Consider the following 18932-nt stretch of genomic DNA (forward strand, 5'->3'; position numbering starts at 1 on the left):
GTCTTTCTCTGTCTAGCTTATTTCCTTTAGCATAAAGCCTTCTGGATTTACCAGTGTTGTCACAAATGGCAGGACTTCTTCACTTCTTCATTCTCATGGCTGAATAATATTCCATTGTGTGTGTGTGTGAGACATTTTGTTTATTCATTCATCTGTAGATGGACACTTAAGTTGTTTCCATGTCTTGGCTATTGTGAATAGGGCTGTAATGATCATGGGAGTGCAGATAATATTTTTGAGATAGTGATTTTGTTTTCTTTGGATATAGGCCCACAAGTGGGATTGCTGGATCATACGGTAGTTCTATTTTTAGTTTCTGGAAGAACTTCCATATTGTTTTTGTTAGAGTCTTTTAGACTTGTTGAACACTGATTATCACTGGCTAGAGTGGTACACTCCAATCTTTCTATGTCAACTTAGAGAGAAAGTTCTGAGATGCCCTTCAGATATGCGATATAGCTATGACTTAACTGGGAATCAAGTTATAAAAACTGTTATGAAAGGATTATGTGGGTACATTGTACTGCAGACTGCCTCAGATACTGTGTACACAAATGTAAATATAACCCCTAATCCATAATGATAACTTTTATTTTTTGAATATATCTTTTTGAGTTTTATTTTTATTGTGTTTTTTCTATTACCATTTATTCCCCTTATTCTCCTTTTGCTCCCAGTATTAAATTTTAATATATGTTAAATTCACTCAGTATGATGTCTTAATATATCTTAAATTTAAGTTTTCTTTATATAGTTTGTATTATAAATGCTTTAAAAAAGATTTTATTTATTTTTACAGAGAGGGGAAGGGAGGGAGAGAGATATCAATGTGTGATTTCCTCTCATGTGCCCCCTACTGGGGGGACCTGGCCTGCAACCCAGACATGTGCCCTGGCTGGGAATTGAACTGGTGACCCTTTGGTTTGCAGGCCCGTGCTCAATCCACCGAGCTACACCAGTCAGGGCAGTATTATAAAATTTTTAAGGAAAGTAATTTCATTCAAGTACAATGTTACTGAAAATCACTAATATATCCACCTTGGTTTAGCTTACTGTATTTTTTTTATTTTATTTATTTATTTTTAGAGATGGAAGGGAGGGAGAAAGAGAGAGAGAGAGAAACATCAATGTGTGGTCACTGGGGGCCGTGGCCTGCAACCCAGGCATGTGCCCTGACTGGGAATCAAACCTGCAATGGTTTGGTTTGCAGCCTGCACTCAATCCACTGAGCTATGCCAGCCAGGGCTAGCTTACTTTATTGAGACATGGCTCTGATTGAATCTGAATATCTCAAAGTTCATTGAAAAATTAGTGAATGTTTGAGGTGCTGGGATTATGACAGTGAGCTAATAAAGGAGAATCCCTGTTCTTAGATAGGCAGAGAGATAAAATAGATGGTATATCACATCATGGTGTGTTCAGAGAAGGAAAAGATGATAGGAAAGGGAGGAAAAGTTGCCAGAAGTAGAAAGAACAGCACATCTACAAAGGTTTGAATTCTAGCTCTGAAGGTGGACAAGGTACTTTACTGGAATTGCTTTCAGGATTTCCTCATCTGTAAAATGAGGACAAAGATTAAACCTCTTTCATAGTGTTATTATGAGTATAACATGAGACAATATAGAGAAAGCACTTGGCATGGTGCCTGGCATATACAAAGGGCTCAGTAAATGCTGTTAGCAGTCTTACTAATAAATCAGATTCTAGATTTTTCAGAGTCACTGACCTGGCTCTTTGTAACATTACATTTAGGCTAGGGCCCCACTATCAGTGGTCAGGTTACTGGGAAGTTCAACAGGGATCCACCAACTTTGCCACCTGGAACTCACCCTTTTCTACCCGGACCACTGGATCAAGCATCTGTAGTACCTGTGCTTGCCCCAGCTATGCTGGAACTTTGATACACCCTTTTAGACAGTGTGCCTGTTACAGAGTAGGCACATGGATGCTGAAACTTCCTCCCCTTCAGTTACCCAATGAATAATGAATATTCAGTAAATATCAACTGCTAGGCTTCCAAATATACCACTTAAAAATTTATTTTATTTTATTTTATTTTATTTATTTATTTCTAGAGAGGGAAGAGAGGGAGGGAGAGAGAGAGAGAGAGAGAGAGAGAGAGAGAGAGAGAGAGAGAAACATCAATGTGTGGTTGCTGGGGGTTATGGTCTGCAACCCAGGAATGTACCCTGGCTGGGAATCGAACCTGGGACACTTTGGTTCCCAGCCCGCGCTCAATCTACTGAGCTACACCAGCCAGGGCTTTAAAATTTTTTTTAAAGATTTTATTTACTTATTTTCAGAGAGAGAGTAAGGGAGGGAGAAAGAGAGGGAGAGAAACATCAATGTATGGTTGCCTCTTGCACACCCCCTACTGGGGACCCGGCCCACAACCCAGGCATGTGCCCTGACTGGGAGTCCAGGTGACCTTTTGGGAGGCTGGTACTCAGTCCACTGAGCCACACCATCCAGGACGAAATATACCATTTTTTGTTTTACTTCAAATTTAGTAAATCTGTAGAAGACACATGGATAAGCAGAGTACAGTGCCATCTCTCCAGAATTCTTGTCTTTAGCAGAGAGGTCTGTGTGTGTGTGCTTGGTGTGTATTTAGTTATGGAGAATATTTCTCTTGAGAAGTGTCTCTTTAAGTGTTTACTACCATCTGTTATCCTTTCGTTTGTGAAACAGTGTGTCTTTAGCACATGGGGAGAAACTTACCTTTTATGAGTTTGATCGTATTAACTGTTTTTGTCTCTTATTAAGGAGAAGACTAAAGTTGTTGAGCCTTTGGACTATGAGAATGTTATCACCCAAAGAAAAACCCAGATTTACAGCGACCCTCTGAGAGACCTGCTTATGTTTCCAATGGAAGATATATCTGTGAGTTCATAAGCCTCTTTTTAAAGAAAAAACCCCTGCATTTGCCAAGCCAGTTCTTAAAGCAAGAATGTTCCTTGTCTTCTAGATCTCGGTGATAAGTCGTCAGCACAGAACAATGCAGTCCACTGTACCAGAAGATGCTGAAAAAAGGGCTCAGAGTTTGTTTGTCAAAGAAGTAAGATTCTCAAAGGCCACAGAAGAACATTCATCATATATTTAAAATATTCTTCCTTTAGTGTAAATGGAAAATAAAATTGGGGTCACTTTAACTGACCTACGGAAGAAGTGTGCATGGTGTGATACAGGGATTACAGCTTAAACACCGTCACAAGCAGCATGTGTTCTTAGTCTTTTTCTTTTGGATTTGAATATCGTCTACACTTGGATTCAGTGTTCAAGAGAGCATAAGAAATGGCATTTATTGCTGCCAATTCATTTAGGGAGACACAGTTAATCCCCAAAGGAAGATCCGAGTACCAACATTTCCCAAGTGATTTTTAGAAGTCCGTCAGCTTATTGCCAGACTTTTAAAAAGTGGCTATATGTCTACTTTCCTATATACAAAATTACAGATTTCCTCTTTTCTTTCAGTGTATTAAAACCTACAGCATGGATTGGCACATAGTAAACTACAAATATGAAGAATTCTCTGGGGACTTTCGAATGTTACCATGGTAAGTCCAGAATTCAAGGGAAGCCTTGAAAAGGAGAATTATTAAACATTTTATCTTTTTTTAACCACTTCTGAAACTTCTTAGTTATAATTTATGATACAGAAAAACCTCAAACAGTCAGCATATTTCATAAATGCAGTACTTTTGGTAACTGAATATGTTCTAACTTTGCTCACTGAAATTCTTTCCAAAATGTACAAGTTCACTTTTTGGCTTTGATGTATTTGTATTGACCATAAAGTCATCTTTATTTGACTCTGCATACTGTAGTTACTATTGTCCAATGGTGTCAATGAAAAAGCTCAAAGATACTTTGGCTCAATTTGATACCTTTTGACAAAAGTGCATCTCTTTCCGTTGACTTGAGAGACCGCTGTGAGCACACTGGTCCAGGAGCCAGACTGTCAGGGTTCCATCTTATTTCTACCACATACTAGCTAGAGATGACTTTGGGCCAGTCACTCACTCTGTTTGAGGTCTCACTTTTCTTCCTTTTCTTATCCATAGCACTACCAACCTCACAGGATAGCTTCAGATAAAGTTTAGGAGAAATATGACTTTGTGTGTGTAGCCTTTTTTACAAAACACATTTTTAAAAAGTCCTCATCTGAGGATACATTATATGGATTTTTAGAGAGAGAGGAAGTGGGGGAGGGAGGGGAAAGAAACAATGATACATGAATATGTGAGAAAAAATCATTTGGTTGCCTCCTGTATGTGCCTTGACCAGGAATTGAACCTGCAACCTATGTATCTACTCTGAACAAGGAGCAAACCTGCAACCTTTTGGTGTATGGGACAACACTCCAACCAACTGAGCAACCTGGCCAGGGCTGTGTAGCCTTTTATAGTTTTCAAAGCCCTTTCCCAGAAGAGAAAAATGAGTCCTAAAGATGCCCTGTAAAACTTGAGTCCTAAGATGACCAATCCAAGGTCATACATCAAACAGATGGAAGAGCTTGAATTACACTATGTTGCTTTTCCACCTAGAAAAAGATATGGTTCTGCCACCAGAAACAGCTCTGGCACACATTCCTTGGCAATGCCCTTCTGACAAAGTGTCTGGGCTTAGTTATATCTTTGCTGCTGGCTGCACACGTGGGAGTCCTTTATATAAAACAAGTATAAGTTTTAGTCAGAGGGCAGAGTCTGAGTTTGGAAGGGAGGGAAGAATCCCTCCTCCTCATGTCTTGGCATATTCCTGGTTGTGAAAGAAACAAGTTTGCTGGTCTTGTTTTGTTTTATTTTGTCTGTTTTGTTCAGTGCCTAAGACAATTCTCTTGCATTTTCAGCAAATCTCTGAGACCAGAAAAGATTCCCAATCATGTATTTGAAATTGATGAGGACTGTGAGAAAGATGAGGTAAAGATTGGGGCCACTGCATTGGTTTCTTCAAGGTCACTTCTACTGAGAGGGATTTCCTTAAGATGAGGAAAACAATTGTTTTTGAATGATCTGTGGCCAATTTTCAAACTAATAAGTGTTTGTTTTTTTTTAATTAAAAGTCATTGCATTTCCAAGTGGAGTTGAGCAAAAAAATCAATTGAAATCTGCTATGATTTGATATAGACACATTTTTCTACCTGTGGAACATGCTTGTAGAGTAGCTCTTACCGCACTGCGCATGTGGTTTGGTGATTCATCTGGACTCTCCTGCCTGATAGTTCCCTCATGGGACAGATGGCTTGGATGTTTGTGACATTTTTGAGGGGCAATTTGCCTGTTTACATAATGCAGAAGACTTTCCCAGATGACAGTTCATATGATTAAGTAAATATTGAGTGCCTACTATGTGCATAGCACATAGGCTTTCATTCAGCCATTGATAATTTCAAGGGAAATTAGGCATCTTTGTAGAGGGAGGGGAATGCTATGCTTTCATTGGAAACTGGGGAAGGGCCCCCCAGTATCTGATTAGATGCCTGGCTATTGTTTCACTGATGGTTTTTGCTCTTTTCAGGATTCATCATCTTTATGTTCTCAGAAAGGTGGCGTGATAAAACAAGGCTGGTTGCATAAAGCGAATGTAAATAGCACCATCACGGTTACCATGAAGGTAAGTAGTTATAGTATTTTGTATTTTAATGATATTCTCATGAGTGGCCTGTTTGGAAAGAATATTTCTTTTCAAAAAATTTGACAATGAACCCTAGCAAAAATATCTTTAATGAGAGGATTCTCACATATGTATGGAATTTTGAAAATCTGAAACCTCAGGATGAATTTAGAAGGTAACTTTTTAAAGGAACGTAATAATTATCTTCTGAATCAAGAAGTTGCAAAGGGTGCTAGTGGAACGAAGAATTGCTTTGAAAGAAAAGTACATTGAACATTTCTTTTATTTTTCAATTACACTTTACATTTAATATTATTTTGTATTTGTTTCAGGTGTACAGCATAGGGCAGGGGTGTCAAACTCATTTTCACCAGGGGCCATATCAGCCTCAAGGTTGCCTTCAAAGGGCTGAATGTAATTTTAACTCCTTAACAGTTAAGCAGTAGTTATATTTATACAGTCCTAAAATTATTTCAGCCATTTGAAGGCAACCATGAGGCCGATGTGGCCCCTAGTGAAAATGAGTTAGTAGTTAGACAATCATATACTTTACAAAGTGTTCCTCCTGATATTTCCAGTACCCACCTGGCACCATTCATAGTCATTACAGTATTATTCACTATATTCCCTGTGTTGTACTTTCCGCCACCATAACTACTTTATAACTATCAATTTGTACTCCTTAATCCCTTCATCTTTTTTTATCCAGCCCCTCAACACCTCCCCCCTCTGGCCAAGGTTTCTATGTGGAAATAAATGTAATGTGTCAAGGGAAAATATATGGTTGTGTAAGATGAGGTCTCTTGCTTCTGGTAACTTTTGGACTAGCTAGATAAGAAACATACCAAAGTAACTAATTGCTACATAGAGCAGTACATTAGTACTGTCAGAACTAGAGAGTTTTTCTAAGTTTGGTCAGAATATAGTGCATTTATGACAAAGATAGAAACAGAGAGGGTTTAAATAGTGCAGGGCTCTGAATGTCTTAGACATGAAGTTAGCTTTCTTTGGGAGACTTTGAAGAGCCATTAAATTCCAAAGGTAAGGGAGGGGATATTTCTGGTCAAGATGGAGGCGTGTAGGTAAATAAAGCTCACCTCTTTGAAGAACCACAGGAAAAACTGCAACTACACTACAAAATAAATATCATCCAGAATTGTCAGAAAATTGAACTGTATAGAAGTCTGAAAACCAAGGAATTAAAGAAGTCACAATTATCCAGATAGGTAAGGGGGCGGAGATGTGGAACAGGTGGTTCCACACTGACGTGTGGTGGATAAAAATCAAGAGTGATGCCTCGGGAGTGAGGGGGATCCCAGCCCCACACCAGATCTCCCAGCCCAGGGTTCTAGCACCAGGATAATAAGGCCGCATAACTTCTGGCTGTAAAAATCAATTGGGGTTGGGATGGTGGAAGAAACTGCAGGATTCTCAGGAGTCTCCTCTTAAAGGGCCCATAGCGGATTTAGGACTTAGGCACACTCACTCCCTCTGGGCTTTAGCACCAGAGCAGCAGCTGAAAAGGCACCAGTGGCACACGGGGAGAAAATGAAGTGTCTGGTGTCAGGGCGAGTGGCAGGAGACAAATTCCTGATGGACAAAACTCCAGAGGCCAGGCGGTGGCATTGTCCCCTCTCTAAGCCCTCCTATACACAGAAGCACAGACTGGCAATAAGGGTTAACCCACCCTGGTGATTACTTAAGTTTCTACCCCATACAACTTACACTTTTCTACAATAGGCCACACTACTAAGACAGGGAGTCAAAGCAGCTCTACTTAATACATAGAAACAAACACAGGGAGGCTGCCAAATTGCCGGAGATAAAGAAATACAGCCTGAAGGCAAGCACAGAACAAATCTATCAGATGCAGAGTTCAAAACATTGGTTATCAGGACTCTCAAGGAACTCATTAGGTACTGCAACAGCATAAAAAAGGCCCAGGCAGAAATGAAGTTTGCATTAAGTGAAATAAAAATTTATAGGGAACCAACATTGGAATGGATGAAGGTGAGAAGCAAATCAATGATTTGGAACATAAGGAAGAAAAAAACATTCAATGAGAACAGCAAGAAGAAAAAGGAATCCAAAAAAGGAGGATAGGCTGAGGAGCTTCTTGGACACCTTCAAATGTACCAACATCCAAATCATAGGGGTGTCAGAAGGGAACAGAAAGAGCTAGAAATAGAAAACTTATTTTAAAAAATAGTGAAACAAAACTTCTCCAATTTGGTGAGGGAAATAAATATACAAGTCCAGGAAGTGCCAAGAGTCTCAAACAAGATGGATGCAAAGAGGACCACATCAAGACACATCATAATTAAAATGCCAAAGGTTAAAGATAAAGAGAGAGTTGTAAAAGCAGCAGGAGAAAAGCAGTTACCTAAAGGGGAGTTTGGATAAAAGGCTGTCAGCTGATTTCTCAAATGAAACTTTACAGGCAAAAAAAGTTTGAAAAAAAAAAAAGAAACTTTGCAGGCAAGAAGTATTCAAAGTGATGAAAAGCAAGGGCCTACAACCTAGATTACTCCATCCAGCAAAAGCAGTCATTTGGAATGGAAGGACAGAGAAAGTGCTTCCCAGACAAGGTAAAGCCAAAGGAGTTCATCATTACCAAGCCATTATTACATGAAATGTTACAGGGACTTAATTTAAGAAAAAGAAGATCAAAACTATGAGAATTAAAATGGCAATAAATTCACAGCTATCAACAACTGAATCTAAAAAACAAACTAAGCAAACAAGCAGAACAGAAACAATCATTGGTATAGAGATCATGGAGAGTTGCCAGTGGGGAGGGGGAAAGGGGAGAATTGGGGGTAAGTGCAGGGTTAAGTACAAATTGGTAGGTACAAACTAGGCTGGGGGATGTTAAAAACAGTATAGGAAATGGAGAAGCCAAAGAGTTTATATGCACGACCCATGGACATGAACTTAAGGGGAGGGAATGCCAGAGAGAATGGAGGGTACTGAGTGGAGGGGGTGAAAGTGGGAAATATTGGGACAACTGCAATAGTATAATCAATAAAACATATTTAAAAAAAAACCCAAAGGTAAAACTAACAAGCTACTTGAAGATTCTTTGCAGGGAAACAAATTATTCTCTGGTAGAGAATATAACTGTACTCTCAGATATTCAATATAAGATCATGTGGTTTGCTGAGGATGATTCACACTTCCATTAAGTTTTCAAGGTCATTCTGTTTTTCACATTGCCTGCAAGCAGAAACCATGGGTGTCTACCAAGGGAAGACTCAAATTTTATCTTAATTTAATATTTTTCCTGCTGCGTTTAGTGGTCATGTCCTGTTCTCACTTTCATTTTCAAGCTCTGAAAATAATGAATACAAGTTGTAGGATGCTTCTTATGTGTCTCCTGCATCTAATCCCGAGCTTCTGCATGTGATGTTAAGAGAATCCATTTACTGAGGACTTAATATGTGCCAGGTACCATAGTGAGTGTTTTATATTCTGTACCTTATTGAGTCCTCATGGCCGCCCTCTGTTGTAGGTATTGATACTTAGATTACAGATGTGGAAAGTGAAGCACAAAGAAATTGAATGATTAATCCAAGGTCACATAGTTCCAACTTTTGAGAAGTGCAATATATACCTAAGCAGGCTGATGCCTGAGCCTTTGTTCTTGTCCAGCACACCATTGGTGCTCACTAGCTGAGTAGTAGGACTCAAAACTTTATTATAACTCCTATCCAAATTAATAGGTAAAGAAATGCATGTGTGAAGGCTGCAATTCTGTGCAGATTGTCAGAAAATGCTTCTATGGTTTTTGACTCTATTCCCTGACCTTAACATTCTCAAAATATTTAAATGTTTTATCCATACTTAAGCATAAGCTAAAACAGTAGGGAATTAGTAGCTTTAAAAAAGAATTCACAACAGGATTCCTTGCCATAGTGAGTTAATTTAATGCATGTAAATTATAATTTGCTTTACATATAATTTTTAAGGAGCCCATATATTATAAGTCAAAGTATAGTAACCTATGGAAAGTATGCGATTTAAATTTTTTCCCATAATTTGTGAATATAGATTGGCTGATGTGGTGGGCAAAATAATGCCCCCCCCCAAGATGTCCATGTTCTAATCCCTGGAATGCTCCTTATATGGCAAAGAGCAATTTAAATAGCTAATCAGTAGGCCAGGAGATAATATCCCAGATTATCTAGGTGGCCCCACTGTAATCACAACGGTCCTTATAAGTGGAAGAGGGAGGCTGAAGAGGAGAGTTAGGGAAAGAGAGGGGAGGACACAAGCAGGGGCGGAGAAAGGTTCTATGTTGCTGGCTTTGACAATGGAGGAAGGAGCCACTGGCTAAGAAATGTGGGTAGCCAGTGGACTCTGGAAAAGGCCAGGAAATGGATTCTCCTCTAGAACCTCCAAAATGGAAGGTTCTAGTGCTACAACTTTGATTTTAGCCCAGTGGGACCCATGTTGGACTTCTAACCTATAGTATAGAACTGGGAGGTAATACATTTGTGTTGTTTTAAGCCACTAAGTTTGTGGTAATTTGTTACAATGACCATAGAAGACAAATTCGGTCAGTTGGTCAGAAGTCGATTGTTCAGCTTTTGTATTAGCTATCCCTGAGGCTGCATACTCCACCACTTTAAGGAGCTAGCCAGGAACCAGAAATTCATGAATGGGTGGTGGGTCTGAGGAAACCTGGTTACTGCATGGTCTGGCTGAAGGGAACAGCTGCTGCTTGTCCCTAGCTAGCTGTTGCTCGGCTGTTGCTGAGCTAGGCTCTTTGCTTTTCCTCTTTTTATCTCCAGCTGTTCATATTTTGGCCTCTTATTTTTTTTTAGTGAGGTATAATTCACATACCATAAAAACATTTCTTTTTAAAACCATAAAAACATTTCTTTTTAAAACCTCTATCAAACAGTAGGCAAAGGAAGAAAAAGAATACACTGAATTGGTCATATGTGCTACACAGCTTTTTAAAAAGAATGAATAGGAAATAATTTGAAATAAAAAGGCCAGTATGAGATTTGGGAATTGTCTCCGGTTATGGATTCTACTTATCCCAGCTATTCTTCATTATGGATTATGGGTCTCCATTTTGGATTTTTGGGAAGTGAATGTATATTCTACATTCTTCTGGTTTCACCTCCTAAGCAATAGTAGTAGTGTTGTAGTTCAGGATTTATCACTGCTAGAACGAGTATGACTGGAAGGTTCAGCCACATTCAGTTAAGGTGTCAGAGGTTTGGCAAGATATTTTTTCCTATAATAATTGTGTTTTAACAGTTATTTAGTTCAGCGTCGCTGATATTAGTTGAAACTTGCAGTGTTTACTACACTCTCTCTGCATATAAATAGAGGGCATGTGAATGTATAGAGCCAGGTGGGGAGCAGATTGGGCATGGGTAGCAGTTTTGTAGTCGCCAGGCTGTAATTTGGAATGAGGGCCAAAGTGGAAGTCCAGGTCTATGGACCAAGGTGCTCCAAGAGACTTGGGCTGGTCTTGTTAGGTGTCCTGTTCTAGGGTGAAGGGTCATACATCCTCTTCCTGCTTCAGGCCTAGGAGAGGCTGAACCTAAAGGTAGGATGAGTGGCTGATCCAGCTTTTGGGAAGCTGAGAAAAGCAGAGACAGAAGAAAAGATGCAAAGGGCTGACAGAATTTATGAGACATTCTGAAATGACAGTTCTATGTATTTGTTTCTACTCTGATGTCTTTGAAGTGAAGACAAGCAAACAGGAAGATGACATGGCTATGTTATCACCTTGGCCATTTTCCTGATATTGGTGGCAATTTTACCCTTGGTGCATCTGAAGTCCCCCACCTTAGAACCTTCAGCCCACACTGGCGAGAAGCTTTGGTAGTTTTAGCAAGGAGCACCATAGGGCTAGAGCTCACAGAGTTGAGAGCAGAGAACCTTTTGTATTGGAGAGTTCAAGCCGTGATAGCTCTGTAAACTCACAGCAGACTAACCAGGAAGCTACAGCAGAAGGATCTGGGTATTCATCATGACTCATCGGCAAATAATAGCCTGCAGGAGCCATGCATCTTCCCTCCTATTTTATCTGTGCCTCCCTGATGCGCTGTGTCTTGACACTGGCCTGTAGATCACTCTGGGGCTGACAGGGATTAGAGCACAGCAGCTTGCTGCCTTAATTAGAGTGAAGTGTGCATTTAAGAGTCCTTATTCATCTAAAAATTTCTGGATTTAAAGAGTTATGTAGACTTCTTTACCAAGTTTGAAATAATGCGCAACTACTTTAAAGTGCTTTTATAAACAAGTCCAAGTCCTTTTCCTGGACATTTTGACTGTCAGAAATAAGGGAATGTAATAGCAAGGAAGGGAATAATAAAATGATGTGAGAAGGGGGGAAAGAAAAGAATGAAGGGAAGAGAGAAAAAAGTCAGCAAAATCCAGTAGATAAAAGGGAATTAAAAGATACCTACTGTAAGGTCTTTTGAGAAAGTAGCCATGTGACCTGTAATGCAATGTGAATAATGTAGCCAAAGTAATTCATGTATGGGTTGTGTTAGAAAGTTAGCCCTGCCTAGCTGCCAGAGAATTTCCAAGGACATTCAAGTCGACGGGAATAGGCTCTAGGGTAAAAGGGGCTGGTGAAGGAACTAAGCTGAGTTATTCATATTGGAAGATTATATGCCCCCATATTTATAGAATAAAAGGCTGCATTTTCCCCAGTGTATACCTTCCCCCCAATTCTAGCCTGTTGTTAAGATATAGTCTTCACCATTTTCTACAGTTGTCATTATTTTCCCACAAGTGCTTTCTGAGCATCCCCATTATCGGCTGAGAAAGGAGCCTGGAGGAATCCAGGCTACAAGAGAGAGGCTACTGATGTGTGTCCATCCAGAAGTCTCAGTCTCCGTGCCCAAGTACTTCCTTTCACTGAGGAGGATGCTGGCATCACACAGCTCTTGCAGAAGCTCTGTTGATTGGGTGCAATGATCACTTTACTCAGAGCTTGTAATTTGCTTTGTTCTTGGTGTTTGTGTTAATACAGGACAAACCTTGTCATATTTGATTAATTTCCTCAATTAGTACTTTCTAGTTAATGAGAACACACCCATTGCCTCTCTTCAATTCCTAGAAAAGTTTTGGAGAGAGGTTTAAGATATCATAGAAAGGAGAGACTTCCGGCAAGATGGAGGAATAGGTGGACGCACTGTGCCTCCTCGCACAACCAAGATTAGAAAACCAATAATTTACAACAATAATTTACTATCAGAATAACACCCAGATCCGGCAGAGGATTTATCTGAATGGAAGACGGGCAGCCAAGAAGTTGAAGTAGACGCGTTCATCCGGACTGGTAGGAGAAGACGAGCCGGTGGGCGCGGGGCTGGCTCGGGTCGGTGGCACGTGGAGGTCGGGGGAAGGTTTGGCGCGAAATCGGCGCAAAAGCCATCCGGCGCGCAAGAAGGCAGCGGTGATCCCTGAGTACTTAAGCTGCGGCTGGCAGACCCAGAGGGGTAGCGATTGTGGACCAGGGCAGAACTCGCGGCCCAGAAGCCCAGACAAGGGTCTGAGTCCAGGGGAACGGAACTACCGCCATTGTTTTCTCCCGCCCCGCTCCCCCGCCCGTCCCGCCCCCACATATAACGTCACAATCTAGCGACTGGGGTGCCCAGCCCCGGTGAGCACCTAAGGCTCTGCCCCCCACCGTAACAAGAGCAACCAGACCGGAAAAAAAAAAAAGGGAGAGACGGGGAAAAAACAAAAAACAAAAAACTATGTTTTCAACAGAGCAGATCAGTCCCCCAGGACTCATCCTTTTGAGCGACCAAGAACTAGCCAATCTATCAGATGCGCAGTTCAAAACACTGGTGATCAGAAAGCTCACGGAACTGGTTGATTTTGGACGAAATTTAGATGAAAGAATGCAGATTACCATAAAACAGATGCAGGAAGACACGCGGAGGAGAGCCAATAGTGAAAGGAAGGAATATGAGTCTCAAAACAATACAGTGGACCAGAAGGAAGATAGAATCAACCAAGCAGGAAAGCATGATGAAATAAGAATTCAAAAAATTGAGGAAAAGATTAAGAGCATCCAAGACACCTTTAAATGTTCCAATATCCGAATTATAGGGGTACCAGAACCGGAAGGGGAAAAGCAACAGATTGAGCACATATTTGAACAAATAATAAAGGAGAACTTCCCCAATCTGGCAAAGGGAACAGTCTTCCAAGAAATCCAAGAAGCTCAGAGAGCCCCAAAGAAGTTGGACCCAAGAAGAAACACACCAAGGCACATCATAATTACATTAGCCAAGGTAAAAACGAAGGAGAGAATCCTAGAAGCAGCAAGAGATAAGGGGACAGTCACCTACAAAGGAGTTCCCATCAGACTGTCAGCTGATTTCTCCAAAGAGACCTTACAGGCAAGAAGGGGCTGGAAAGAAATATTCCAAGTCATGAAAGACAAGGACCTACAACCCAGATTGCTTTATCCAGCAAAGCTTTCATTTAGAATGGAAGGGCAGATAAAGTGCTTCTCAGATAAGGTCAAGTTAAAGGAGTTCATCATCACCAAGCCCTTATTTTATGAAATACTAAAGGGACTTATCTAAGAAGAGAAGATAAAGAAAAAACATGTATAGTAAAAGGACAGCAAACTCACAAATATTAACAACCACACCTAAAGCAAAACCAAAAGAAACTAAGTAAACAATTAGAACAGGAACAGAACCACAGAAATGGAGGGCACATGGAGGGTTAGCAGCAGGGGGGTGGGAGGAGGAGAGAGGGGGAAAAGGTATAGAGAATAAGTAGCATAGAATGTAGGTTGAAAATAGATAGGGGGAGGGCAAGAATAGTATGGGAAATGTAGAAACTAAAGAACTCATAAGTATGACACATGGACATGAACTAAAGGGGGAAATGTGGGTGGGAGGGGGGTACAGGGTGGAGGGGAGTGAAGGGGGAAATGGGACAACTGTAATAGCATAATCAATAAAATATATTAAAAAAAAAAAAGAAAGGAAACAATCCCTTTGACAGACTCCAGTCCCCACAGAAACCTATTCATTTCCATTCTCTCTTTCTCAAGTAGCTTCTAGACACATCTGCTGTTTTAAAACTCTGTATCAGTGAAGGAATTTAATGTGGACTAGCTAGTTCTGAGATTGGACATGACCTTCCCTTGGTGTTTAGAACTGCTTTTCCTAAGGGATATAATGATATATGGAATAAGGAAGAAGCTGCTCTTCAGGGTGGTTTTTCATTTAAAAATATCTGTTGCAGATTCTTGGCCAACCCTCGGGACACCCACCTTTATGCATCTTCTTGGCTCATTTTGATCACATTCCTCTAGCTTCTTCCTCCCCATCCTTAGCAATTAAACGTTGAAGTGTTTTGGTATGTTATCAGGGTTGCAAGTTCAACTGCTTGATATATGACTCTATTTTGGTACCCTTTCCTTTTCTTGCATTTTTTTTTTTGCACAAAAGGGAGTTATTTGCTATATAGCTACAGTCTAAAAGTCCCTACTTACTCGATTGTTATAGGAGGGCTTTTTCTTCTTTTGCAATGGGAGAACAACAAATCAAAAGAGGATTTTACCTAAGAAAGCACATATGATATTAAAATATTTACTGGGAGGCCAAAGTTACTGTGTTTGTTGGAACAAAAAGAAGAGACAATCTTTTATGTTTGACATATTACTGTGTTGTATTCCCAAGTATACCACACTGTCTCTCACAGCTAACAAATAGATTGCACTCGTTTTATGAGTAAGGGTTTTCTCATTAGTTTTTTATATTTTACTTTCCGTCATTCATTGATGACTGCATAAAATTATTTATCAGGGGCTTCTCATATGCCAGATACTGTTAGGAATCAATGAATTCATCACCAAGTATATATTGTATACTAGTACAACATGTTAGCATTGTGGAGGGTAAAGAGAAGTGTAACATGTAGATGTTAAAACCTATTTGGGGTGGGGTGATGAGACAATACAAATAAGGGGTTGTTTAAAGCTGGTACAGAGATCAAGTGCTATGTGAGCCCAGATCACTGTGATCTGGGGTCAGAGAAGGCTTCTTGAAGGAGGTTGAGCCTCAAAGGAAGGGAATCAGGTGAGTGTGGCGGGCAGTATGTACAGGGCAGTTGTTTTGGGAGAAGTTGGATAGTCACGGTAGATAAAGTTGGTCTGGTCTTTTGGTATTTCTCTGTGCCTCAGTTTCTTCTCTGTAATATGCAGATGATAATAGTAATTATCACACAGCATCATTATGAACATTAGATGATATGAGGAAAACACTTAACCAAACAATGTAATGGAGTAAGCACTCCATAGATATCAGCAATCGGTATTATTTTATATTATTAGTAAGATTGTGAGAGCTGCTTGAGTCCCAGATCAGGCATGTGAGTCTTACCATGTGGGTAATTGAGGGCCGTTGAAAATTTGAGCACAGTCATGAGATGCTGAAATAAAACTGGTGAAACAACTTATTTGTAATGAGAAGGGTGCATTGTTAGACCCTACTACTAGATTTTGCCTCAAAACTAAATAGTTAGAAAGTCTCCAGTGCCCAGATATGGTGTAATTATTTAAGGAAAGCTATTTGATTTTTAACCAGTTTCCCAGAGGGTAGACCTGTGTGATCCAATAAACTTGGCAGGACTGTAAAATGATAGGGTGGAGAGAGATGAGTGACATTAGACTGTCAGCCTATTGGTAGGGGTTCTTTAGCAGGGTAGACTTCTTGACATTCTGCTATAATTAACTACAACTCAGTTTGCTGGTAAGTTGTGAGGTTTTCTTCCCCATTGTGTCTTTTATCTTTGCATAGAACAGGTAGCTCTGAGAGCCAGCACGTCTCTTGCTCTCTTGCTTTACCTGTTTCCTCGTCTTTTCTGTTATGTCTGAGACATAAGTCAGTTTCACTGGGCCCATTTCTACATTATTCCTGGCCCACCTACTTTGCCTAACTATTTTGCTAAGGCCTTAAGACCATCCTTTCTCAGGGCTCCTGGTTCATGTACTTTAGCAGAAAATAATTACTCTTTAGGTAACACATAGAGGTAAACAGTCTTGAGATATATTTATAAAATTATAAAGGGGTCTGCTGAATTAGAGGATACGAGGTGCTCAGACTTTCTTGCCTTCCACCTTTGATTCAGATGAATGATAAAAGGCCTGTCTTCCTGCTCCAGAAAGGGTCATGTTTAAAAGGTTGTCATCCAGACAGCTCAGGGCCTTCAGAATGATCTCTGGCTTCCTCTCTGTTTTATTGTTCTGGGTGGTCTGAGTGGGCTCCTTGCCAGGATTCATGCTTCTTGGTGAATAAAGTGGAAAGTTTGCAGCTGACTTTACCACCTAGGAAAAATAATAAAGGGGAGGAGGAGGAAGAACATGGGTATTAAGAAACACCATTCTACTGCATGAAACTGCTGGAAAATTTGCACTGGAGAATGAATTGTTCATTCATTCATTCTTGATTTTGCATAATTTATTGAGTCCAGGCATTGCTGTAGCTCCTGGGGGGTACAGTAGTGGATGAGACATAGATTAGCAATCTAAGAGATGGATAGCAAATAAATAAACAGATAGATAAATAAGATATATTTGGACAGTAACCATTCCATGAAAGAAATGAAATAGGGTGGTACAATGAGGGCATTTGGTCCTAGAAGGCCTCTCATAGGAGGCAAGATTCAAGTAAAGACCTGAAAAAAATGAGAGAAGAATGTGGATATATGGGTAAGAGGAATGCTCAGGATGTTTGAGGAACAGCAGGAAAGCCAGTGTAGCTGGAGCAGCGTACTTAGATATGAAGTCCAAGAGATAATCTGAGGCCAGCTCTTGTACAGCATCCCAGGCTATGGTGAGTATTTTGGATCTTACTCCAACCTTGATGGGAAGCCATTGGAAAGGTGTGGGCAAAATTCTCTTTGTCTCTATCACTTGATTCTCATTCTGGTTCCCAAACTGACATGCCTGTGTGAATTTGAGTGAGCTCTCGGTCTCTTAGTTTGCTGTTAGGTAAGATGTGGATAATGATTCTTATCCCAGATTGACATTAAAACAGTTAGTTATTGGTTACAAAGGACTTGAGGCCTTCAGAAGAAAGGTATTATATAGAATCATTACCTCTGTTTTGTCACAAAAATCATGTTTCTGATTTTCCTTTGAGTTCCACATGAGAGATTTAGGCTACCCCTTTCTTCTGTGAAGGGCACCTTAAAAGTATCCCAGAAGTTGAAACCTAACATATGTCATAGAATATTAGAATGAGAAGAGATCTTATAGATCTGTTGAAGTGGAGTCTGATTTATACAGAAATGACTTCTAAAAACTTCTTTAATGTTATGAACTGTGTGATTTTTTTTTTTAGCTTGTAGGAAATTGCTTGGGGGAGGGCAGCCCGTAGCCTAGGAAGGCTGCTGTGTTATTCATTCAGTTTTAATGAAATTATTTATAGATCATGAACAAATGATTCTATAGATTATCTAGTCTGATCTTGTCATTTGACCATTGAGGAGAAGGAGAGAAAAGCAGAGTCTTGAGGACAATTCTCACTGCTGCATGAGAATCAAGATCATATGGTTTGCGGGCATCTGCTCTCTCCCCAGATTCATGAGCTGCCTACCTCAGTGTCACATTTAGACATAATTACAATGTTACAGGAAGTGATTTACTGTGATTTCAAATCCCTTTCTGTCTCTCTTGTAATGATGTGCTTGGCTAATATTGGAAGTGGCGGCTGCCACAAAACGTCTTTGCTTGGTAAGGCAGCTATACATGAGAAAATCTTTTCAGACTATAATTTGACTTTGTGCCACAAATATTTGCTCTGCATTTTCCCTTCCCTGCCCCCCTCTTTGTTGCTGGCTATGGACTTTGCAGTTGGATTGCACAGACTATACCATCAAGTTTTAGATTTGATGTGTGTTCAGAGTTAATCTGGTTGAGACTTTTTCGTATTAATTTTTACTTCAAAAATGTACTTTAATTTTTGTTATAGTTATTACAACTTTTTAAAAAGTAGTATTTTGCTCATTTACAATAAGCTTAGTATGTGATTTTAGGTCTTCTGATTCCATCATTTTTTTAAAAGACTTTATTTATTTATTTTTAGAGAGAGGGGAAGGGAGAAAGAGAGAAACATCAATGTGTGGTTACCTCTCATGTGGCCCCCACTGGGGACCTGGCCCGCAACCCAGGCATGTGTCCTGACTGGGAATCGAACTGGTGACCCTTTGGTTTGCAGCCCGGTCTTAGTCTACTGAGTTACACCAGCCAGGACTGATTCCATCATTTTAATAACAGATGTGAATGAACCATTGTCATGAAAATAATCAAATAT

At 40.1% G+C, this 18932-nt stretch overlaps 1 protein-coding gene across 3 annotated transcripts in view; it reads left to right on the forward strand.

Annotated features, from left to right (window-relative positions):
- Positions 1 to 18932, forward strand: part of DOCK11 (dedicator of cytokinesis 11) — a 189816-nt gene that overhangs the window by 41642 nt on the left and 129242 nt on the right. For all 3 annotated transcript variants that reach the window (XM_036016645.1, XM_036016646.1, XM_028522215.2), the window contains exons 2-6: positions 2767 to 2883; positions 2969 to 3058; positions 3475 to 3557; positions 4850 to 4919; positions 5518 to 5613. In XM_036016645.1, coding sequence (XP_035872538.1) covers positions 2767 to 2883; positions 2969 to 3058; positions 3475 to 3557; positions 4850 to 4919; positions 5518 to 5613 — 456 coding nt within the window. The remainder of the gene's footprint in view (positions 1 to 2766; positions 2884 to 2968; positions 3059 to 3474; positions 3558 to 4849; positions 4920 to 5517; positions 5614 to 18932) is intronic.

Source organism: Phyllostomus discolor, chromosome X, assembly GCF_004126475.2.
Source record: "Phyllostomus discolor isolate MPI-MPIP mPhyDis1 chromosome X, mPhyDis1.pri.v3, whole genome shotgun sequence".
Lineage (NCBI taxonomy): Eukaryota > Metazoa > Chordata > Mammalia > Chiroptera > Phyllostomidae > Phyllostomus > Phyllostomus discolor.